The 24,586-nt window shown below is 40.8% G+C and overlaps 2 protein-coding genes across 6 annotated transcripts in view; one reads left to right on the top strand and one right to left on the bottom strand.

Annotated features, from left to right (window-relative positions):
- Positions 1–5,318: 5,318 nt before the first annotated feature.
- On the bottom strand, positions 5,319–22,697 carry QRSL1 (glutaminyl-tRNA amidotransferase subunit QRSL1). 2 transcript variants are annotated; one of them, XR_011140156.1, is made up of 12 exons: positions 22,540–22,697; positions 22,052–22,211; positions 20,745–20,843; positions 19,097–19,193; positions 17,132–17,308; positions 14,674–14,849; positions 14,439–14,551; positions 12,641–12,833; positions 10,641–10,758; positions 8,489–8,694; positions 7,344–8,011; positions 5,319–5,538 (listed from the first exon to the last, which is right to left on the bottom strand). XR_011140156.1 is itself a non-coding variant. In XM_068937941.1 (11 exons), the coding sequence occupies exons 1-11, from the start codon at positions 22,561–22,563 to the stop codon at positions 7,800–7,802; spliced, it is 1,575 nt and encodes a 524-aa protein (XP_068794042.1). In that variant the 5' UTR covers positions 22,564–22,697; the 3' UTR covers positions 6,860–7,799. The 2 variants fall into 2 exon arrangements, 1 of the variants encoding a protein (XP_068794042.1); XM_068937941.1 differs by lacking the exon at positions 5,319–5,538 and having other exon boundaries at positions 6,860–8,011.
- Positions 22,113–24,586, top strand: part of RTN4IP1 (reticulon 4 interacting protein 1) — a 25,867-nt gene continuing 23,393 nt past the window's right edge. For 2 of the 4 annotated variants that reach the window (XM_009676920.2, XM_009676921.2), the window contains exon 1: positions 22,763–23,085. In XM_009676920.2, the coding sequence (XP_009675215.2) occupies positions 22,821–23,085 (265 nt within the window). In that variant the 5' untranslated portion in view covers positions 22,763–22,820. Of the gene's footprint in view, positions 22,252–22,762; positions 23,086–24,586 lie in introns of those variants that run through there. The other 2 variants (XM_068937942.1, XM_009676923.2) reach the window with 2 other exon arrangements.

Here is a 24,586-nt window from a genome sequence, read left to right as displayed (position 1 = left end):
CTCTGAGACTGTGAGAAATGGAGTTTGAGAAGAGTTAAAGTCCATATCTTAAATAAGCTTAAAATACGTTCTACAAAGGCTTCAAAATGTTCTTAATTTATTAGCACACTTGCTCTAGTAATACTAGGCAACGTGGAAATGTAATATTTGTTTAATGAGTTTGCTCATGGAAGCCACGGGTGATGGTTTAGTGACTGCTTGTGCTTTCAGTGAGAACGGCAGGAGAATTCACCACGCCTTTGTTAGGCAGGCAGGTAGCTCGCTATGCCTACTGACTTGGAGACATCTCTTTTGGACAGCAGGACAACCATTCTATTTACAACAAGTAGAACCAGTTTTCTTCTCACTTTTGAAACTTTTCCTCCATTATCTTCCTCTGTCAATGACTTCTATGTTTACTAGCACAATTTCTTAGGAAATCTTATTTTTAAATGAAGTAAATTTAATGGCAGGGAAGAGTGTCAAACTGGCAGAGCAGGAGTCGGAAATGGTCTATTTGTAAAGAGCAAATGTGCAGAGCACAGCAATCTTTCCATAAAGTTCCCTTATGCCATAACTTGTGTTAGGGTCTCACTTTTACAGAAGGAAAGGAAATAATTTTATCTGTAATATCGTCATTGTTTTTAATTCAGGTGCTGGTTCAGCTGAACGCTGCAGCCTTTTCACCAGTTTCAACACACGTTAAATCAAGCGCTGATCTCCCCAATTTGGTTTCACCGAGATGGTAGAAAGGGGGCAACACAACTCCCTTTCATCAGGCTGTTTGCAAACGTAACTGTGCTTGAAGCATAAATTAATTTGTTTCTGACTTGCCTACAAAAATTATTTTCTCTTTTGGCGCTCCATTTGGTTTGCCAGCCTTTTATGGCATGCTACAGGTGCAAGAAATATAGCTGGGTGCCTACACCACCCAAATAAAAAGAATACTTTTGGGGGCAAAACAAAAAGTATATTTTTGTCCAAGAGTAGTATGCTTCGCTTCGTTCCTCCTTCTAAGCAAGATACTAGGAGGTGTAATCCCCTCCCCGCCCTTGGCTGCAGATCACTGCAGCCCCTGTGCTGGCTGTGTCAGGAGAACCCTCCTGCCCCGACCTGCTGGCGCGCTGCTGGGCTGCCCTCAAGGGGTGAGGTCTGCTTGCAACCGTGTGTGGCAGAGAGGGCTAGAACACAAAGTGCATGTTCCTTGGCTTTTTTTCTGGTTGTAAAAATGTCATTTGACACAGTCTTGAAGAGCACTGGGGAAGATTTCTGCTTACTTTTTTTCCTCTTGGTGTTATTGTCTGGTAGCTCTCTATTTAGCGTGTTTAGCTTTCCACAGCAACCACTTTGGGTGGTTGCTCTTGCCGCTGCTTGGACTTGTCCGGGCAGGTACCAGGCTTGTGTGTGAGTGATTCTGTCACCTGACTGCTGTAAGTCTTACATCAGAAAGACCTGGCAGAACTGGACATTTTTTTCTCCCTGAGGAACATTCCCCAGGGGAGACCTTATATGTTGGGATGGATTATTGCCTTGATTGCAGAGTCAGTGTTTCACGCTACATATAAAAGCCTTACTGGTTTTTATATGTTCCTCACACATGCGTACTGGTATTGGTGCTTTGAATCTTGTGATTGATTCAAGAATCAAGATTGTGATGGGAAACAAAGAAATACAAATTTATATCTAACTCCTCAGAAACTAGGAAGTCTATTAATTCTCATCATTATGCTCAAAACCAGCAAATACAGAGCTACAAAAGTAGTCCAGAGAGATCTCCTCCTCCTAACCTTGGTATTAGCCCTCTTCCAGGCCAGCATTTCTGGAGAAGCACCCTGCCTGCCTTCCTATCTCCCCCGAGCCAGCCTTTGCCCTGGTAAGGTGCACAGCCCGTGCAGTGATAGCTTTTCCTCTTAAATTTCTTCTCTGATTTACTGTTGTGTGGGCAAGCTGAGTCCAGCACCTTCTCAGACCCACTCTTCAGCATAGGCAGGCAAATTAGTGCCCTTGGGAACGGGCAGACTGAAACAGAGCTGATATATCTCTCGGAAAGTCTTTTTGAGGTATTTCATGCTCTCTCTGAGCCAGGCAGTATCTGCAGCGTGCACAGACAGTACGGTTGTGTAGCATAGGACACAGACACAAAGAAGATCCAAAAGGGAAGACCCCAGATGAAGTATAGTTTATAGCACAGACATATCCCTGTCTGTCACATTCCTGATTAGGGTTGTAATACATGGTTTCGTTGCTTGTCTGTTTAAATATCGTGAAATTAAATGTTTTCTTTTATAAAAGAAATTGTATCATTTTGCATGCTGTAAAGAAGGGCACAATACAAACTTTAGCAACACAATGGTGCTTTTCTCCTCTATTTTTTGGTTAATAACTGCCAAAATGCTATGACTACAGTTATCTTTTTAAAAAAGTAACATCTTCTGTATCTAAGTGATGCCATTTTCATCGTGGTCTGTCCTGACCCCTTCTTGGGGTAAACCTTAACTTAAGCATTAAGCAAAATACTATACTTTCTGTATAAAGCATGAAGGTAGCATAATGGTCCCTCCTTGTAGCCACAGTTGCAGTGACCTTCTGAAGATTTCCCTGTTCACTTTAGGATGAACATTAGTTGTTGAACAAGACCCAGTTAAGTCTCAATATAAGCCGCTGCAATCCTCTTTATTGCTATTAACAGTTGGTCTTAGCGACAAGGCTGGATCTTGCCTACTGAAGGTCTGGTTTTAGTGATTCAGTGCGTTTCCATTGTTAGCAATTGAGAATAGATCATTCCAGCTCTTACGTTTCCAACGCTGTATATACAAAAGCAAAAGGGCAGTTCTTTTTCACAAAAGCTTATTATATTGGGGTCTGGAGTTTGTTGTTGTTACGGGTGTTGTGGATAAAACACAATAGATGAAAGCTCTTTTGAGAGGCAGCTTCTCTTCTTGATATTCTTAAACAGTGTTTCTCTCAGTGGGGCTCTGTCTGGTTTTAGCCTTCAAAATAAGGCATAATTTTATAGAGTGAGGAAAAAAAAGGAATTTTTAAAGATTGGTTGTAGCTTCTCAGCCTGTATCTATCTGCCATTAGGTGGTGCGTTGTCAGGATTCATCAGGACACGGGGAGACCTACAGACGGCACACAGAAGAAGCTGTTTTTTATTGTCTTCTAAGTCCATTGGCAACAATGGCTTGGAAAATTATTGCAATGAAGTTACAGTGATAAGTAAAAGTTATCTGAAGGACACATTCTTTGCTTCTGATTACATGAACCAGGGAGATACTGTCAAAACAGCGTACATTTGGACTCTACGGGAAAAACTGGAAAACACTGATAATTTGAATAGCAGTAAGGAGATGAAGTTTGTACTTGTATAACAGTGCAGGGTCACAAACCCAGAGGCTTAATAATGAGCTCTCAGCTCATACCAGAAATGCTTATCCATTGACACCAATGGAGACAGAAAAAGCCCCGAGTGCACTGGTTAATCATAAATTGGCTTTGAGCTACTGGTGTGGCATAACGTGGCAATGTACAATTCCAGAGTGTTCTGGGGAGGACTTTTTCAAGAGAGACGGGGAAATACTAATGCGGTTGCACTTGTAAGACTGCACCTGGAATTGTCTTTACAGTTCCAATTACCTACGTCAGAAGACAGATGAATTCAGCTGGAGCAGGTGCAGAAAACGGCCATTGGGATTAGCAGTGGGCAGTGTGTTATGCAGGAGTGAACTGGAAGAGTTTGATTTATTCATATTAGGACAATAAAAGTTAAGGAAGAATGCAACTGTGCTCTATAAATACAATAGTGAATTAAACACAGGCAGTGAGAAGGCATAGTTAAACAAAAGAACAATATTGCCCTGAGCAAATAGGTGTGCGTAGCTTGACTCTGACGAACATTTCTAACAAAAGGTTCTGGAATACTAATAGGAGAAAGAAACCAAAATACTCTTTAGACCTATCTTGATAAATTTATGATGCTCATTGCATGGTATAGTTATCTATAAAGAGAACTCTGGCCCACGAAGTCTCTTTTGCAGTGTGATCCCAGACTTCCTGAAGTATATTGTTAATAGCGTGTTTTCAGTCTCATTTTTGTTAAGCAGCTAGTATGCATCCCCCTCTCAGGTAGTGGCACTCATGTTTGGACTAGAAGCTTGCAAGTTCAAGTCTTAAACACTCTGGTGGTGGACTAAATTGAGCAGACTCCAGGTACTCTAGGCAGGGATATGCAATTCAAAAATGTAAGTGAGCCTTCAAGGACTTCAACTTCTTAGCATAAAGTTAGGGCACCTCCTTCACCTCCACCTCTGCTTCCTCATCCCCGTGTCCTTTGTCTGTTCAGTCTTCCTGCCCTAGACCTTCAGCTTCTTGAATGAGTTACCGCCTCCTATGACTTAATACTTCCCGTCTTGCTTGTGTTTTCCAACTCATACAGTTTTTCAGCCTGCCTAAACCTTTTGTACTTCTCTGTTCTCTTCCCAAGCTGAAAAGTCTCATCTTGGGTGGCACGACAAACTGCCTAGTGCCTATCATGAATACACTGCAGTGTAGGAGCTTGTCTCCGTTGGGATGAGTGTTCGCAAACAGCACTCGTAACAGCAGCCTGTCAATCACATGCCAAGATCAGTGTAGCACGGCACGCTAAAGGAATTCTTTCACCAGCCAACAAAGTGATGTACTAGAACAGGCCCTCTAGTTAAAACAAGTTTCAGTTCCCAGGGCTTTGAAGAGCATTTGATCACATATTGGGCCACAACATTTGCTTGCAACTCTTGACAATACTTTCATTGTTATTGTAAGGGTATCATACCACAGGCTAAGCTATAAAACTGTGCACAGGAATAGGCAAAGCCCCCGATAGGGTTCATACTTACTTCTCCAAACGCCTTATGCTTCTGAGCTAAAGAATCCTTTTGTCACAGTTCCACAACAAGCATGAGAAGATGCCGGCGCTGGATGGGAGAAAAGTTTATTCTTTTAAAAAGAAAAAAAAAAGGAAGAGAAAAGGTTAGCTTGGAATCCTTTAATTGCATCTGGGCATCAGTCAATGAACAGTTTAGTAAACTAAGATGATTGTGAGTGTTTTTCATTTCCTGACTTTTTCTAATATTCATGTAATTTGATACCTTCCTTTTTATTTAAGAGACATACTGAAAACAACAAACTTAAGTTGCTCCTCTCTTTTCTGCCTTCTCTTGTGGCATTATGGTCACTAATTTTCACTATGGTCACTAACATTATCAGTCTCTTTGATTTGTAGACACGCTGTGCCCACCCCTTCATCATTTTCTAGTTGCCCATGCCCAGTAAGTGTGCGAGTCCGGAGTTACTGTACTTACACAAGGAATAGCATTGCGAGAGGCAGAGTTGAAGGGGAAGCCCTTGGGAGACCCCCAGCCGGGTACGCTACCTCGGTATGCTACAAAGCCCGTTTCCCATTGCAGCCTTCCAGAACAGATTAGTTCCTAGGTGAACTATAAAAGCAGCAGCAAAGTGACTAGCACTAAGTAAGGGGGGAAAAAAACAACGAAGTCGCAGTAACTGATGAGTGCCCCACACCTGAAAAAATGAGAAACGTGAATAGTAAAATAGCTGCAGTCACGTTAAAGCAAGTTTGCTTTGAATGCGTCCTTACTGTGAAAGTTTGCTAAGGAGGGTGAGGGGAAAAACACACGAATGGAAACTGCAGGAGTATACACACCAGATTGTAGCTGTATTTTAAAATGTCTCACAGAAGTTCTTAACAATTTTCTTCTCAGAAAAATTTCTCCCCTGTGTAACACCCTTGCAATTTTCCACTCCCCGGAGAAAAACATCTCCCACTCCCAAACATTTAAGCAGATTGCCCATTTGTTAAAGCTCTAGCTTTTGTTTCCTTCAGGAAGCACTGAATTATCCTCTGGCTGCAAATCTTTCACAGGGCTCGCAGTGTGGTAAGGCTACACCTAGCCACCTGCTGTGGCTATGCTGCAACACCATAAAAGTTTCAGCTCTTATTATTTCAGTGAATTGTTTTTTCAAGACAGCTGTACAAAATGTTTGTATAGAGAGATTTTTTTCCCCCAGACCTTCCTGTGTTCTGAAATTCCTCTACTCCTGTAACAAGGAATTTTGAGTTTTTCATTAAACTATAATGAAAGTGTTACTGTTTCTAACTCTGGAGCCACGGTTAGGTGCTGGTAGCAGCTGCACAAAGCTCTGCTCCGCAGTACTACTCACAGCCATTTTATCATCTAGCACTAAGGTGGCTATTAAGCTACTTCAGGCCCTGTTGAAATGCACAGAGTCAACTACTTTGAGATGCGTTTTCTAGTAAGACACAAAGTCTTAGATATCTATCACCTCAAAAACTTTGAGGTATCGTTGCTTATACCTTCAGGCTGCCAAACCCCACTGGTTCCTAAGCTCTCACCTCTAGTTTGGTGGAATTCCAGTATTAGATAAGGGACTGCAGAAAGAGCATCTGGGACAAGGTCCCTGAAAAGGCAAAAGAGCAGAGCGGGAGGGGGCAGAAGGCTTGTTGGGGCTGCCGGCAATCCAATGGCCCAGAAATTTAAGCACTCAGCAGGAGTTTTGCTTTCAAGTCCTTATAGCAACTAATTGGAAGACAGGTCTCAACAATTAAGAAAGTTTTAAATGACATGCTATTCAGGATTGAAGGACAGGTGCCTGTCCTGTTTGTACCTTCTCTACTGAGAACTTTATTGTGTAAATAATTATTCAGGTGTCTCCACTTTGAAAGCTATCAACAGAAGAAGCACTGAAGGACACCTCAGAACAATTGGCCTGATCATCTGAACGGTCACCTAGAAGATGCTAGAGACTGGATTCAGATCCCTGCTTTAAATCAAGAAAACTGCAGGTAGGGAAACGGTTTCCCTTTTTCTGATATAAAAACACCTTTATTAATCTTTCAGACTTTTACAATTGTGGAAAACGGAAACAACAACATTCCCAGCAGCTTACCAGCTGTTCAGTAGGTCTTCCAGTCCACTAACACTATAGTCTGAAAAGTGGTTTCAGGTTATTATTATACTGTATAACTGTCCATCAAAGAGTAGCTGGTATAACGCTTTTGGACAGTACGCTGCAGAAAATAATTTCTTATTTAAAAAGTATTCATTTTAAGTGCTGATTACAGAGAATAGCAATGAAGGAAGAAAAAAAACCCCCAAAACACCACACTACTGGAGGACTAGAGGGCATCTTCCCCCAGAAGAAATCAGATTCATCCTTCTTGCAATGGATGGAATCTGCAAGATTTGTACACTCGGGAGTTATTTCATCTCTTGCATGGGTTTGCTCGAGAAAAGCATTTTTAATGAACTTCCATATGTTATTCCCTTGCTTCCTTTTGTATTTACCTGTTGGGGAAGGGATCCTTGATACCTTTGTTCCATTACAGCTTGGCTGGTTGTTTTCACGACAAAAGTCTACGCTCCAGAAGGAAACCAAGCCCTTTGGCAACCATGCAATTCTCACACAAAAGTTCAGGTCAGTTCTCTAATGGGCCAGATAAACTTAGACGCCCTCTAGAGATAGAAAAAAAAAAAGCAGCTCCACAGGCACAAAATGTGTAATTTGAATCTAGTGAAAACAGTGTCAGCTATAAATGATTCTTAATAACACAAACATGTTTATTTAATGATTCACTTCAGCTTAATTACACGGTAACAAGCTGTTATGATTCCATACTGCATTACTGCATGTGGTCTTCTTAAGATAGATTATAATTTCTGCAGAACAGAATTACCTGCCAAAGTACATTTTCAGAGCATCCCCCCCAGCTTTCTTGCTTTAGCTGACTAGCGAGATTCACGTTACAAAGAAGTAACGGATTTCTGATGCTGAAAGATACCGCACTCATGCCTCTTCACTTCTTCCAATTGGATCATTGGGAATTTTACTTGTTTTTCAAACCATTTGGCTACAGTGAGAAGCTGCTTCTCCTGGAATGAATGTCCAATGAACTGAAGCCCAATTGGCAAACCTCTCTTTGAAAGAGCTGTAGGAATACTTATGGCTGGCAGTCCTGAAAGAAAAAAGTTGCATATGCAAAGGTTTACTATTAAACAAATTCCACTGCAGTCATTTTTGCAACAGAACCAGAACAGAAATTACATAGAGGAAAAAGACCAGTTAAAACCATATGAGTCACTGAACTAAAGATACTGTCAGGTAATCACAAGGAAATGAATTAGAGCAATTTAAGGATATAGCATCTTCTCAAATGGGAATTAATTCTTCTCAGAAATAGATTTCAGCCTGACAAACCTGAAAGGATTCATCTGATCTGCGGTATCAACTCAGCTCCAAGGAGCCCCATTTTAAATCTGGCTTTACATTCTCATTCATTTCAGAAATGAACTATCTTTCCAGCCTTATCACTGTATGATTTACAACATAGGGTTGATATATCTTGATACCAAACAGGTTAAATGACTGAAGGGAACGGACATTAAAACTCAGTAGGTAAGGAAGAAGTACTTGAATTCCTCTCCCTACTCACCAGCCATGTTTACAGCCTGTGTTAGAATATCATCTTGTGCACTGCGGGTTCTGTTGTCTTCTTTGATGAATTCCATATATGGTACTGCCTCAGTCAGAGTGGTAGGAGTGAGCAAAATATCAACACCACTTCCAAAAACATTCACAAAGTCATTAGCAATGAGACGCCTGACTTTCTGTGCCTTGATAAAGTAATTCTCATAGTTTCTAGAAAGAAATATGGAGATGAGGGTTGGATGCTTTAATTCTGAAAACACACAGCTTAATTTCTTAGCGACTTTAGAAAAGACAAGTCCATTATTCTTCCTGGGTAAAAGATTAACTCATGCATTTGAGTTTTTGATATACCACAACCTTAGTCATCAAACATGGTGCTTATGCTCTCATAGCCATTAAGTGGTCAGAGAAGGGAGATGATCACCAAATTTTTATTCCTCATGTAAATATGTAAGCCGTAGTCCATGGAGTCCTAAACTCTCTTTATACAATTCTGAAGAAGAAACAAATTAGTTGGCTTCACGTTTATCACTCCATTTAATTCCACATGCAGAACATCTCTGAATTTGGGGATTTCACTGCGCATTCAGAAGTTCAATTTCAAAACAATGGGCATCTAAGACAATACCTACTCTAAAAACAGGGGTATTAACAACCGTATCCTAAGACAGTAGGAAAGTCTGCCAGAGCGTGTGTGTGTGTAGATAAAACAACTGAAATTGCTCAACACCCAATCTCTCACCAGAATAATCTAAAGATTTAAGTTCCTAGGAAACAAACAAAAACATTTGCAAAAAATAAGAGACAGTAGACTCTAGTTGACAAGTTATTTTATGGAAATTAGCCATCTTTCAGTCCTTTCCAAAATCATGCTAGCTGTTAATTTACGGAAACAATAAAAGGAATAATATTTTATTTGAGGTCCTTTTTAAGCTGGAAAGACTACTTCGAGTTAAAAAAAAAAAAGGGGGAAAAATTGTTAAATCTAACACATACGCTCCATTAATTCTGATATACGCTTACAAGCATCCATCATTTCATGAATCAAATACCTAGTTATTTTACACATTTCAAAAGCTAGATAAAAATACTCTGTAAAGGGCAATGTTTGCAGGAGAGATGGAAACTCGTCTCTGCTATTTATTCTAAGAATGTTTTCTGAACCCTGCGTTCTGTTCTTCAGAAGTAGTTTACTGATGACAGGAATAGGACTCCTTCTGCTCAGTCCTCATGGAAGCCAATCTTGCATTCCTTCACCAAAAAGCGAGCTACATGAATTTTAAAGCATTCATTCTAGGCCTAGGAAAGCTGATCTTGACAGTTGTAACCAGAAGGAACACACTTAGCAGGAACGCCAGCATTCCATAAAAGCTGGTTGTTACATACTGACTGACAACATTCCTGCCTCTGAGAGCAACTAGAAGTCACATCTCATGAATACTCTTGCTGACAGAGCTCTTTCTGTGGTGCGCTTGCTTTGAGACTGATTACACAACTAATTTTTCTGTTTTCTAAAGAAATTCAGACAGGGAAAATAAGAATTCTTACTAGCATAATTTTAAATTAGGACTGTTAAACAAGAAATAAAAAAAGAAAGAAAGAAATCAAACTCTGAACCACGCACCAGCTTTCCTGCGTGAATCCGATAAACATTTGGCTTAGTTTCTTAGTACCTTTACCAGTGCCTTCCCTTCCCTGTATATTGAGTCAGCGAGTTATACTTAATTATAACTGCCACACCTTCTCGCTTTCTCCAGAAGACCTCAGTAGAACGTACCAGAAGATTTTCTGTGCAACTTTAACGAGATTAATAGCTACAGAACTTTTAACAGTACAACAGTGACAACTTCAGTATGGTATGAGTAGCATAGAGTTTTGCATAATTTAATAGGTGCCAGTAATACTCTGATGGGGGGTAAAATTACTATGTTATTTTACTTAATTAGTTCAAAAGGCTCACTGGTAGAAATAAAGGAGACCATTTTTACTTGTTATTCACTAGGTATTACATAGCTAAAGCAATAATAATGTTACAGATGCCTATTAGTGTAGGAACAGATTTTTTTTTTTCCAAGTCATGATAACCAATTTCATTACAATTTGTGTAACAAATTGTTAACTTGGTAAATTTGAACTTTAAGATGTGTTCTGCTTACTGCTTCAACAAAAAGTAGTTTCCCGATAGAATTCTTCCTCTTACAACATCATTAAAACCTTCTCGTCGTGTTGCAGCATACATACTTTCTGTGGACTTGTTCATGTCAGCACGGTAACCTAAAAAGAAAGAAAAAAGCCAATTTGGAAATTAAGGGTTTTTGTGATCTTTCAGATTTAGTAACATAAAATAATGGTACATATAGCAACACAATATGTCACCATTTACTGCAGTCTGACATGCTACTATTCTGGAAAAACAACAAAGCATTTTCATGTTTTATTATAGAGATATTAAACAGTTTTTAACCAGACACTCATGTGTCTATGAGGGAAATATTTCTATTCACCGTTACTGATAACTTCAGCTGAGAAAGCTGCTATATTTAATCTCCAATTTTCGATAAAACGTGCCTTCCCTTTCCTAACATGAACACATGTAAATACTTCAATAATTAGGGTGACTTAGTACTGAGTTTATCTTGCGCAAAGATAAACAACAGAACTCCATAATGTCGATCTGTACTCTTCAAAGGAGGTACCTAACCAGTGTTTTTTTCCCCTCAGGCTTAAAAACAGATCTGTGAAAATAAATAGCTAATTCATGTGCAACCTGATACTAAGCCCGCTGACATCTCTGAAGTATATCACTGAGTTTTTCAATGATACCTTAAATCTTTTCAATAACTTTAAGCACCCCAAAAGGACTGAAAAAGCATTCACAAGACTGAAAAAAGCACTGGCATATTCATGCAATTCCACTTGCTGCAATAAAGCAGTGCTTTAATGCAGATTCTGGACGATCAAATTATTCTGTGATTTAGATGAATGAAAAGACTTAGAACTTCATTTAAAATCTCGGTTCTGCTTATTGGAGTTCTGGGATCACTGCAATATCAAATTTGCTGTAACAAATTAGGATAGAACAGACTCCAAAGGGGTAGGATGCTACAGACATTATAAAAGCCTATGTTCCAAATAAAAATGAATGGAATAGTAATATCTGTCAAAGTTTTTCAAAGACGTGCATCTCTTCTATATCAAATTACTAAAACGTAAAAGTAAAGACAGGATGTCAATTCTTTATAATGCTGTTTTATTTAAAGCTCTCTGGAATATTAGTACTTTCTTTAACTAACTTCAGAAATAGGGTTTTGTTTACCACTATTACCACCACATATGCAAGACACACGAACAAATAATGACATGTGTTTGACAAAGTAAAGCAGTAATCCATTAAACCTTGTCTTTCTTGATCTAGTTATATAATGCAAGCACAAATAAGTTATTTTAAGGTTAGCTCATGCCTTTGCCCATGGATTATGAATTGTTCTTTAGTTCATATTTATATACTTCACATTTGTTAAAAAGCAAAGTGACCAAAAAAAAAAAAACATATGCAAGATATGCTCTACCTAAAAAAAGCACTGCATTCACCATTTACACTGGTTCAAGTGTTTTAGTTAACAACACAGAGCCAATAAAAAGGTTAGATGGTTAGGTTGATATTTTTTTTTTCTGACTAGGCCTGAAAAGGCACAATAAGGCACTAGCCATACAGTGAGTTTAACTGAGCAGTTAAAAAAACAAAAAAAACCTGATAACACTATGGGCAGTACCATCATGTATCTGATTTCAATATTATTTGATGTTCTAGCAAATATATTCTAAATACTCAATCAAAACTAAAGAATACTAAAGAACATACAGTACTCCATACTTTTACTAATTCATAATTATAAAAATAAAAAAATTTATTCACTCCCTTAGCCTAAGAGGCATGTGGGTTTCACAACAGCGAGAGTACGTCAACATTCAGGTTATCTCAGTTTAAAGATTTACTCCAGCTTTATTTGAACAGGGTTTTTTACTCTACTGCAATTTAGAGAAACATCACCAAAGATTCAACTATGGAATGCATACACGCTACAACTGATATTTTTAATGCACTCAGTAACGTTTGAGAACAAAAAAAAAAAAAGAAAAGATTCAAAGGCCTTACCATATTCCAGTCCATCAAACCTGGCCATATTTGATGCTACTTCTGCTGTGCACAGCACATGATAGCAGACAATTGAGTAACGAGTGTGCGGTAAGCTCACTTCAATTACTTTAGCACCTGCATCCTTAAAGAGGTCAGCAGCCTTTGACCACAGTGCCAGAATTTCACTAGAAAGCCCTGGTGCATGGTATTCCTTAAACAAAAACAAGGAGAGTGATTTTATACACTAGTTTACTTTTAACGGCAGCCAACATACAAATACCATGTGCTAAAAACACTTCGAAACTATTCCCTCACCACTGAATGATCTTAAGAACTTATTATAGCCTTTTGTATCTACTATATATTATAGAATCAAGTGGTGCGAGTAAACAGGATTCAGTCTTTCAAAGAATATTATGTTCATTTCAGTAGCATCAACCTGTGTAATGCAAGCAATGGAATTTCAGCAGTGATTTCTGGGTGAGAAGTTCCACAGTTATCCACTTGTTCATCCGTTTACGGAGATGGTAATCCACTGCTCTGCAGTTCATGCGCAGCATCTCTTCACATCTAAATCCTAATATTAGGGCTACTGTAAGTAGGGAAGGTAGAAAGAAATTACGCCTACCGCACATCAGTGGCAACTGGTATGCCTTAGTCAAAAAAAACCAAAACAAAACAACCCACCAAAGAAGAATTATAATAAGGGGGCTGTGATAAGGCTTAGACTAAATTAGCTATGCTCCTGTTTAAGAGCTAAGTTATTCTGTTAAATTTGCTGCTCTTGAAGATGTTTGCTTCGTTTCTATAACCCACAAGGTCAAAATACTATCTGGTTTCTGAACAGCTACTACCCATGTTTAATATTACACACATACTTATTTAGGATAACGTGTAACAGCAGAAAACAACTGTTCAAGGAATATGGATAATTAACTAAAAGCGCTATATCAGATTTATCAAAATCTAAACAACAGGCAGCTAATTTTCCAGTCATCCGATTCTTGCATTTCACAGATCTTGAATAATTCATTGGTCAGTGAGCATCTTTTTTTTTTTTAACCTAATTAAATCTTTTGGTTTACCTGTTCGAGCACAGGAGGAAAAAAAAAAAAAAGTTAACTTTGTCTCTTTGAAGACAGAGCCTTTAAAAACTTTACATCAGGTAATCAAAAAATAGATCAAACTCCTAAACACTGTACCTAAATTACAAGTAAATTTATAGCTACAAAAATTATTGAATTGGATGCATCAGAAGCCATATTACTTGCTAAGAACATTAACAGTTATGATAAAGTGGTCTCTCCATCCCTATTAGAGCCCTATAAGTCCCAGCTCCCTGTGCCATTCAATTGTCTTAAATTATGCTTTGTATTAACACAGTGCCATTTACCGAAGGAGCCCAAAACACTGCGCAAACCAGGCCTTAGCATCCCTCTGAGAGCAGTGCTAATCTCATTGTATGAGAAGTCACTAAAAGTAGCTTTGTTCAGGTTATACAGGTAAATGATGAAAGAGCCACAGATAATCAGGAGTTCAAGTCCCCCATTTCCTCTATAACTTCCAAGCAGTGCTTTCCACAAGAATGACAAAGCACTCCAGATGAAGCACTGGCACTGCTCGCTCTGAACCACCTGCAGAGGCAACAAAGCACATACTTCTCTTCTCCAGGGGCTGCTCATACTGCCTTCACTGATTTATATCACAAGAGACTGGGAAGTGAGCGGCAAGATATAAAGATATTTTGTATTTTGGTAGTAGTCTTATTTGCTGTTCCTGTCCATCCAACCAACTATTGACAGGATTTAAATGTTACCTTAGGAATTCCTATACAGAGCTTGCTGACATCTATCCAATTGGGTAGTTCAAACGGCTTAAAGGTGTCCTGAATTGTGGTAGAGTCTTTAGGATCATGTCCAGCAAGTGAACCTGAAATACGAAATGACATGTGAAGAACAGGTTATTACAGTGAATAACCTGAATTCAACTTGTTTTGAGACACGCTGTAAACAAAGACATGCAGTATACAAAGGCACATATAGTAGAAATACCTAACACAACTGCTGCATCATCCACGCATCTGGTTAAGATTCCTGGCACATCCATGGAGTTCACTAAAGGAATGAGACCATGGCGAGAAATCAGCCCATACGTTGGCTTTAAACCTACTACTCCACAATGAGCAGCAGGGTTTCTGGTAGATCCTCCTGTGTCTGACCCTAAAGCGCTACGGTTTCAAAAGAATTACTGTTAGTAAAACAATTCAGAACACTTCCAAACAATAAAAATGCACGGCTTTATGATGTGTACTTATAAAAACACGTGAATTCTTCCAGATTAGAAGTCATAATCACACAGCCTAGATTTCAGTCTGCTCTGTACATCCACTAGTTTCTAACTGTTCTTAGCATCCTTCTTAGGCCTCCGAATTAGTCATGAGAAGAGCTCAGTTCTCTCCACCAAGCAGAGACAGACAGGTAGAAATTAAGCCCTCTGAATATGGTTCTAAATATCTACTTGCGTATCTCCGTTGTTCTGTTCCATTCCTGTGTTTTCTGAGAGATATGCCTCATGCGATTTAGTATGTAATTTTCAGCATTCGTATCTCACTTAATTCTATCACCAATAGACTATGAAGCAGCACTTCTCAGTATACAAAGAAATCATGACAAACTATGCGTCTTCCCCGTAATAAAAGGGAACACTTCCCAGCAAAGAGGAAGGCTGTTTTTCCTGCTTTCCAAGCCTACAAAGCACAGCATCAGAACTCCGAGTTTTCGGTACTGCAAGCGCAATTTTAGAACGCTATTTGTTTATTTATTTTACAAGTTGACTCATTTTATCATTCTTCTGTAAGCGAAATCTTGTTATTTTTAAATCGCAATTTTTATATCAAGAATTGGAATGGAATGGGAAAGTGACACTGAAATGACATCTGTTCTTCTCTTGTTTTTAATGATTTCAGCTCAAACAAATTTTTAAAATAAAACTGTTGTCAAAGATTTTGATGAAAAATATAAAATAAACTGGAAAAGGAGGCATAATTTTTACTGAAGTGGCATGTGACTTTTCCCACAGGCATCCATTTCTGAGACGGCTGAAACGATTCAACTGACTTTGCTGAAATGGAATTTTCTTGAAGTTTTTATGTTGATGCAAAACGTCTTCATTTCTGTAACATTTCTGTAAATCCTAATCTCAAATTGAAAAGAAAAAGACTGGCAGCATTCCTGATGCTTGAAAGAAATTAACAGAGAATATGGAACAGGCTATAGGCAATAAAAGAGATGGAGAAAAATCTCCCCGGTCTGACAAAGTGCTAAGCAGTGCAGATTGGAAGGTAAGCATGCCCAGAAACATCAGAGATGGTGCCAGACCATCTCAGGATCAGGCCATTCTGGTTCAGGACAAGGACCAGCAGTCCTTGGGACAGGCTGCACTGCATTCACTGTAAACAGTATTAGAATGTGAGTAGACTACATCTTTGCAAAGGACGCTGAGATGAAGAGAGGTATAGCAAGTAACGTCAAGTTTTGTATGTAAAAACATAACTAATTAAAAAAAACAGAGGAAAGAAATAATTGTAAAACAATACTTAATGAGCAAAAAATATTAAAAAAGATACACATACATCATATAGTCTATGGGTAAACAAGGACACAGTAGTTAAAGAGCATTCTTAAAACACCTTCCAGTTAAAAGCACAACTGAAATAATCTTATACACAATGAGCTCCACTATGTAGCTCTAAAAACTGCCTAAGTAGAAAAGCGTGAAGTTTTAAGGGTCAGATTTCTCTCAATATTTGAATGGGAAGACAGTATAAGTAATTGACTTTTTAAATAAAGGACTGCTATTCCATGCAGATAGTAAGTATTAAAAAAATGCCAGCTTGTTTATTTTTAACTCTCTTCTTTTTTTTTTTTAAATTATGGATGAACATCTAAGTTACCTAAAGGAAGCCAGCTGCACAGATAAAGGGATCTGAAAACTTTTAGTTCTCAAATCTCTTGCATTTGTATTGTTACATAACCCTGCTATACAACAAAGAATAGGAGGAGATATTACTACAGAGTTATCAGTTGAGGAATCTTGTCATTTTCTTATAGACTTAGAGTCTAATAGGCTTATCGATGTAGAGAATATGTCACAAATCCTATGCTGTTTTTAAGAAAGTATGTGGGAAAAACAATCAAACGTCATTTCTTTACTGCCATTAGTATTTTATTTCATGCAGCGCAAAATGCTTGCACCAGTATGCTGTACAGCACTTAAATTTAATAAGCTTAAATTTACCTACATGGACTCATTCTGGCTACATGTCATGCCATGAATAAACTAGAGATGCTAAAACAAATTCTTGTGTACCAGTGCAAATAATCCTGTAAACAGGATAAACATTTTCCCTGAAACTTAGTCTACGAACTAGCTTATTAGAAATTATAAAATTAAAACCTTGCAACACATTTTGAGAAATATAATTAAAAACAATTCTAAAAAGCCTCTTACGCAAAACATGTGAAAGATGATACAGCAGCGGCACTGCCTCCTGAACTTCCTCCTGTTATCACCCAGTTAGACTCTTCATTCTCAGAATGGGATTTTGGTAGAGTTTTCTCTTTGTACTGTCTTGAATAACTCCAGGGGTTTCTGACTGGTCCAAATATTCCATCCGTACTTCCAGATCTAAGATATTCAGATAGGATAAATACAAACAAGAGTGACAGATGACACTCTCCATTCAACGACTTTTTCTTCATGCAGTTCCTCATTCTTCACCTTAGCAATTTCAATTTCAACATGGAAAAACAGCCGTATGTATATCCTCATGCAATCAGCTCCAACAACGTTGCACAGAATCGCAAAGTTTTTACATCTTCACCCCTTTCTGACACAGTACTTTGATGGAAATATGAACTCATACCTCACTCTGACATGTGCTAATGCCCCTGAAACTAATGTAATAACACAGCAAAAACGACTGTGAGCCACGTTACAATAAAGCTGCGTATCTGCTACAAAACAAAGGTCTTCAGCTTCCTAACTCTGCATTTGCAAAAGACAAAAGAATATGACCACAGTCTTGTGGAAAACCATAAAACCATGCTGGTAGAGGTTTAAAAAAAAATAAAAAAAAGCACTGCAACAGCAGAAATGAGCACTGCTCTGTAAATAAAATGCTATTACTCCCTCCGTAGCCTTCTCCTGAGGCCACAGTCTGTTGGTTAGATTGCTAGACCGGCTTCTCAGGGTGCAGCTTCAGTTAGCCTACACCAATCTAACGGTGGGCTGCTACCAGAAGTGTGCGTGTGGGGGGTGGTTTCCACCTTTCTCCCAAAAATCTACTTCACGTTTTTTCTGACTCTAGGTTGCCCACGTTACTAGCCAAACCACCAGACAGAACAGGCAATTGACACAGTGAAAACTAACCTTACCAAGATATGACTTTTGAGCTGGATCAGCTCCCTGATCAAGCTCACGGCGCAGCCACGCTGGTTTTGGCACAAGCGAGACCATGCAAACACACAGTCCAAAGATGAGGTAAGGGGCGGAACAATCCTTTTCTGCAGAATCTGGAGCTTTGATGAGCTCAGACCAGCTGCATCACTGCATAATCAGTTGTTTTCCTCTGCGCTTTTTCCCTGCCTTTCTTTTGAGGAGTTTCTTTTTGACAAAGAAATGATTTTATCCAAAACAACACAGCCAGAGTACTTCAAGCAAATTGTCTGAATTCCCAATCAGTTCTGTCTTTGGTTTAGACAAAACAAAAACCAAAACAAAATACAACGCTTACTACTTCTCACGGGCAACTAAGTTTCCAGACAACCTATTCCAGACCCAGCAGTCTCCCATCCTTAACTGTCCACCACAACTCCCTGCCATAGCTTGCTGCCTTCACTGATTTGCTGGAGAATCCATTTGTAAAAACACTTCCCAACTTGCTCCTGACAAAAGCCAGCAACATTAGCTTAGGCAATTTAAAGTATTGCTCTGGATTAGCCCGTTTGCAGAAAATCAGGAAGAACTCGTACAAATTATCCCAGTGGATGACTGGCAGAGGCAGTAACTGTCATCAGGGGCATCGTAATAATTAGCTAAGGTCAGACATCACCAGTAAGCAGAGAGAGGAAGGCAACAGACAACTGGGGTAGTAACCAATTCTACTAACACAGCTGGATCAAAAAAAAAAAAAAATACCTTCTTGCCTTCTGAAAGGGCTGTACCACTTCCTCCCGCTCAAACACAGCTCTGGTCAAACACTACTTTCATAAAAAATCAGCATTTATCTGATTTACACAACTGTACAATTGTTCATGGAGAAATTCATGCAACTCCACACGCTCTTTGAGAATAAGTATTCACTATTTTTTAACTCACACTAAGAAGAATTAAGGATTACAGATAGATCAGAACAGATGGTGTATATTCTATTTAATGTGCAATCACATATTAAAAATAATAAACATCACTCACCCCATTGCAAATTCATCTAGGTTTGTTTTTCCTAAAAGGACAGCTCCCTGATCCAATAATTTCTGAACTACTGTAGCATTGTAAGGAGAAATATAACCTGAAAACAATCAGAACAGTTAAGAGATTGGTTGGTGAGATACGGATGATTTTCAGAAAGAACTATTCCTCCGAACTCTCCAAAGTTGCCACTGCTTTTGCCTAAGAATTGTGACTTTACCGTGCTAAAACGCTGCTTCATGATAACACTAGTAATTCTCAAAATTCATCAAAAGTAAACGAATATTGTTGTGTTGACAATGCTTTTCTTCTTCCACAATTTACACTCCAGTAATTCTGCATTGTACAATCCTAAACTGTAGAACTAAGACTTCACACAAACAAGACAAGGGTAGCAAATTACTGGAATCAGCCAATTCGCAGTAACTGTCTAAAATGCATACTCTTACCTCACAGCAAATGAGAAACAGCTCTTTCCAGAAGAGTGCTAAGTTACGTTGCATCATTTGCCGTTATTATGAGATAAAGGAGCGTATAGCTAGCCACATGCTGAAATTCTAACTGGCTATCCTGTGATCAAGCGTGTGATCTCTTATACCTTACATAAACTAGGATGAGAAAAAAATCACTTGCATAAGATACTGGGTAGCAACCAACTCCCTGTTTGAATGCTGACAGAAATTTCTCTACCCCCACCCTGAACTGGAATTAGCAAAAAAGAAAACGTCGCTCCCAATACTCTCTGCCATGCTACTGCAATCAGTCACAATGGGTCTGAAAATGTGCATAAGCAAAAGCATGTGAGGTAACATGAAGCTTTTAAAAGGGGGAAGTCTTTTTTTTTTTTTTTGTTTCTTTCATTACAAAAAACACGGTCATCAGATTAGCTCAAATAAATTAGCAGAATCCTATGTTTCCTCAGTTTTTCAGCTTTGCTCTGTATGTACAGTGGAATAAAACTGATATAAGAAATGCTATCTCCTTAACCGGAAATTAGGGAGTCTATTTGTGTTGACCTATCCTATAACAAAGATATAGGATAGCAGTTTTTTTCAATTGCTTTTACTAAGGAAACATTCTAAGTTCTTGAAAATCTTCACGGACTCTTAATTGAAAGAACGAGCTTATGAAATTTGAACAAATTAAAAAAAAAAGACCAAACTTCTAGGATATGTTTGTATATCAAGGAATGTAGAGAAAAACCTGGAATGAGTACTGTCTCACAGCAATATAGAAAAACTATTTAAGTCAGAATTATCAACACAACAACAACAAAAAAAAAGGCTTTGCATTTTGCTAGACAGGACAACAGCAAAAAGTACCAACTGCTCTCCTGTAAATCTAAAGCTAATATGAAGCAAAATGTGAGCTAGGGAGTGGTTACGTTTTCATTTATTGGCTACAATAAACATTGCGTTATTAACAGCAACGTAACTATGTAAATAAACAAGAGGATGTGTTTATAACAGAAAAAGATGCACCTGTAATACCGAACAGCTTGGCAGAGGAAAGCAGAAAAACACTGAAATGACTTCAGTTTATTTTTTGAAAATACTTAAATTTCCAGAAGAGTCTGCTCCACAATCCCTTTAAAGAAGAGAGTTAGGGCTTTGAAATGAGATCTGACTTTACTTAAAAAGCTCGACTGTACCTTTTAGCATGTTTGATGCACATGTTGTCTCAATGCCAGCTGTATTAAAGTTGTCTTTTACTGCAATAGGAATTCCATCTAGAACACCCAGCGGCTGACCTGCATTAGGAATTATCACAAAGACCACAGGGATTAAATTGAAGTGTACTATATGTATGTTCTTCTTATAAAGTAAGATACAATTGATATGTTCACTTTTGATTTTTTTGTAAGTAAGAATGCTGTCCACATCAGATGGGACGGCTGTCTGTTACATTTTCAAGAACCGTCTTCTGTTTTAACACTAGCATTAAGCCTGCCCGGATCAGACTTATCTCTGTAGAGCCCAGCTCTGCAAATTTTCCTAAGCCTCAATACAAGCAGCTGCTTTCAGACAGGTTAGTAATCCCAAAGGAGTGCTTACTTCTTCAACCATGACCACATAATGGCTTTGTCAGCCTTACGTACTGCCTAAATCGACTCCATTCCTAGGCTAGGAGTCATAAATTCTGCCTATCTGACATACACAGTAGATATGATCTTAAAAAAATGACAGTAGCAGAGAGTCTTCCCCAGGTGACTGATTAATCACCACCCAGCCAAAAAAAAAAAAAAAGTGCCTACACCAGGAAGCAAAATACTCTGGTTGGCAATTTTCTTAGGCTGTCACAGGTCAGCAAGCATCACCCAGAAAGGAGAAAAAAAAAAAAAAGAGTACCCCATCAGGTGAAAATGCCCTTTTTCTATCATTCAGGAAATGCAAACGAGAATTAAGAAGGGAAGTTTGTCAGTGAGGACACAACAACCTCCAGCTGCTGTAGACAACACCATTTAATGCTCGTCCGTTTACCAACAAACAACTGAAGATTATCAGAGTTGCTTTATTTTTATTTGCCTATTTCAAATTTAAAACCTGATGTGCCTAGGAGGAGATGTGACTGTCTTGCTTGACGGGCCTACAAAGACCGCTACATCTTGTTGTGTGTGGTAATCGCTATGGATTTAAACTAACCTCCTGAGGGAAAGAGGGGGCAGCCAGCTGCAGCAGTGTGCGGTAGGTACAGAGCTTACTTCGTCTCTACTGCTTACTACTGAAGTAAGCTAACTGGCTTAGAGCAGGTCTCGCCCTGGACGGCTGAAGCGGATACGCTCCTGGGTAACGACGAGCGCAGACCCACAGAGTTCACCGCTGTGACCCCCATCCACTAAGAGCCAGAGGAATAACACGTACACCTGCTTTAAGAATAACAGGTGCTTCATTTAACAAGGAGAGCTCGCCCGTGGTGCCTTTTGAAGGACCAGCGCCAGATACCAAGGAGCTAACACACCTCTCCTGTATCTTTTCTCTGACTCTTCAGCCTGCTTCAACGCAGTTTCTTCCGCGACGGTAACGTAGGCGTTAAGGAACGCGGTGCTCCTGATGAGGGAGAGGCAGCGCTGGCAGAGCTCCGCCGGGCTCACGCGTCCTTCCTTCAGCGCCGCCGACACCTGAAATCACGTTTCCCGCTGTGAGCCTCCCGCAGCCCAGGTACAAAAGCCGGTTCCGCCCCGCCGGCCGGCCGGCTGCCAGGCCTCCCCACATCGGCCACGCAGGTCCCGGGGCCGCCGCCACCGGCCGCCATTTTGGGGCACGCGCCGCCCCCCCCCGACCCACAGCGCTAGGCCTTAACGGAGATCACCCCGCGGCGGGCAGCCGCCACCGGCCGCCGCCCCGTACTGCGGCGGGGCAGGGCCGGGCACGGCACGGCACGGCTCGGCTCGGCTCGGCTCCCCGTGCGCCGGCGGGTCCCGGAGAGGGCTCGGCGCCGCTACTCACCTCTCGGAGGGAGGCACGCAGCATGCCGGCGCCTTCCCTGCCTCCTCACGTCTCCGCCGAGGCAGCGCGAGGGCGAGCGCCTGGGCGCCGCCATCTTGCCGCAACATCGAGCGGCGCCATTGGCGGGGCGGCGCAGAAGCCGGCCGCCCATTGGCCGCGGAAGGTCGCCTGGGGCCGGCGTACGGCACCGTCCCGACGCGGGGCAGGCCCCGACGGCGGTGCGCGGAGGGGGGTGGCGGAGTCGCCCCACCTGAGCGGGAAGGCGCCGGGCCCCCACGGCCATGCTAGCGCGGGGGGCCGCGGGGCTGCGCGGCGCCGGGCGGCGAGGCGGCGGCCTGCTGCGCCGGGCGGGGGCGGCGGGCCGCGGGCTGCGCAGCTCGCCGCCGGCGCGGACCGCCATGCCTTCCTGGGTCATTGACCGGTACGGCCGCAACGAGGTGCTGCGCTTTACCAGGGACATGGCGCTGCCCGCCATACGCTTCCCCAACGAGGTGGTGATTAAAGTGCACGCCGCGAGCCTGAACCCCATAGACCTTAGCATGAGAAGTAAGTGCCGCCTCCTGCCGCGCCTCACCCTGAGGCCCGGCCGTCCGCCGCCTCTGAGGAAATAACCCGAAACGCCGCGGTGTGGTTTCTTCGCGGCCCTGACGTACCCGGGGGCTTTTACAGTCCCGAGCGTCCCTCAGTCGCGCCCGTCTCCAGCGAGGCTTGCCGCTCTGAGACGCGCTTCGCCCGGAGCCCGCCCGCCTCTCTCAGATTCCTGTAGTTCAGGCTTAAAAAGGCCGTTGCCCTTCTGAAGGCAAAAAGGTGGGGGTGGGTTACCCGTTTTTGGTCCGGGTAACCGTTTGCTGGCCTCTCGCAGGCTGGAGGCGCGCAAGTCGACTGACTTGTTAGCAGCATAGCCATGGTGGGATTTTATTTCCTGGCCTCTTCCCCCTTCCCTACCATCTGGGTGCTAGCAGGTAGCACTCTCTTGATCAAGACCCTAGTCCTTCAAAGGGGAAAGGTTTGCCCTGAGAGATGCACCGAGTTTTCCCATCTCCTGAACATCAACGGGGCTGAAGCTCAAGGTCACCTCAAATTCAGCCTGTACCAGCTAGTGCAAACCGCAACGTTCGTTGTCATGTGCCTTGCGTATTCCTGAAACGGCAGCTGAGTAGCTGTTGTCAACCAGCCCGGGAAATCTGTACCTTTGACTGACTCTTTGTATTTGGCATGTTTAATCAGAATGTTTTCTCAGTTTCAAGTTTTGAAATATGAGAAGGAAGTCGCAGTCGTTGAAGATCTTGCATTTCATGCTGAGATGTGACCTCACATATCAAATTAGATTCAGTAACCCGTGTGGAGATATCTGCATGAAGCCTGCTGACAAAGCTGTGATTTGTATTTTGGGTTTCAAATAAATTAAGAAGCCTTTTTAATTATGGGTTTGATTATGCAACGTTTCCTTATCTGAGGGTTGTGGCTGAATGAGCCACTTGAGCTTCTGGGGCACAGCTTGTGTTTTGTGCCAGCGAGAGAGCGTTTGGAAGAAACCATGCTTTCATCCTGCTTTCATCCTGCTTTCAAGGTGTCTGCGTTTGTGTCTTTACATACCGCTTAGCATAATAAGGCAAATAGGCTTTCTCAGACGTTTGAAAGGCCATATATGTTGGAATACAGGTTTGTCAGGCTGAGCAGAATTGCTATGTGCATAATCCTAGGAGTTCACAGCATTTAGCTCTTTCTTATTGAATAGAAGTTAAGGTTTCTCATCCTAGGATATGTTCCTTAATTTTTACAAAGATATTCATGTTGCTATGCTTATGGTATTTTATATGAAAAAGTGGAATGGAAAGCTTGCAGTTCTTCTGGATTTCTGTGATGTTGTTGGACAGTGGAGCATTTCCCGCAGGCTTCTTAAAATGACAGTGTTGCCACATATTAGATCCCTCTATAACAAAGAGCCTTTTTTGTGTAGTGTCTAATAAGATCATAGTATAACTTGCTAAATTGTTTTATGGTGATTTGTATTTTTACACATAGTGTGTGTTATGTAGGGGAGGAA

This window comes from Struthio camelus, chromosome 3 (assembly GCF_040807025.1).
Source record: "Struthio camelus isolate bStrCam1 chromosome 3, bStrCam1.hap1, whole genome shotgun sequence".
In the NCBI taxonomy this organism is placed as follows: domain Eukaryota; kingdom Metazoa; phylum Chordata; class Aves; order Struthioniformes; family Struthionidae; genus Struthio; species Struthio camelus.
This window is presented reverse-complemented; position numbering and strand designations above follow the sequence as displayed.

What these genes read in the sequence shown, in the direction of transcription:
- QRSL1 (XM_068937941.1), bottom strand. Translation starts at nt 22,563, where the DNA reads ATGCTGCGTGCCTCCCTCCGAGAG. An exon ending in TCATCTTTCACATGTTTTGC is followed by an intron (nt 14,850 to 17,131) that starts GTAAGAGGCTTT and finishes TTGAAACCGTAG; the next exon opens with CGCTTTAGGGTCAGACACAG. An exon ending in ACAGGCTGTAAACATGGCTG is followed by an intron (nt 8,012 to 8,488) that starts GTGAGTAGGGAG and finishes TTTTTCTTTCAG; the next exon opens with GACTGCCAGCCATAAGTATT.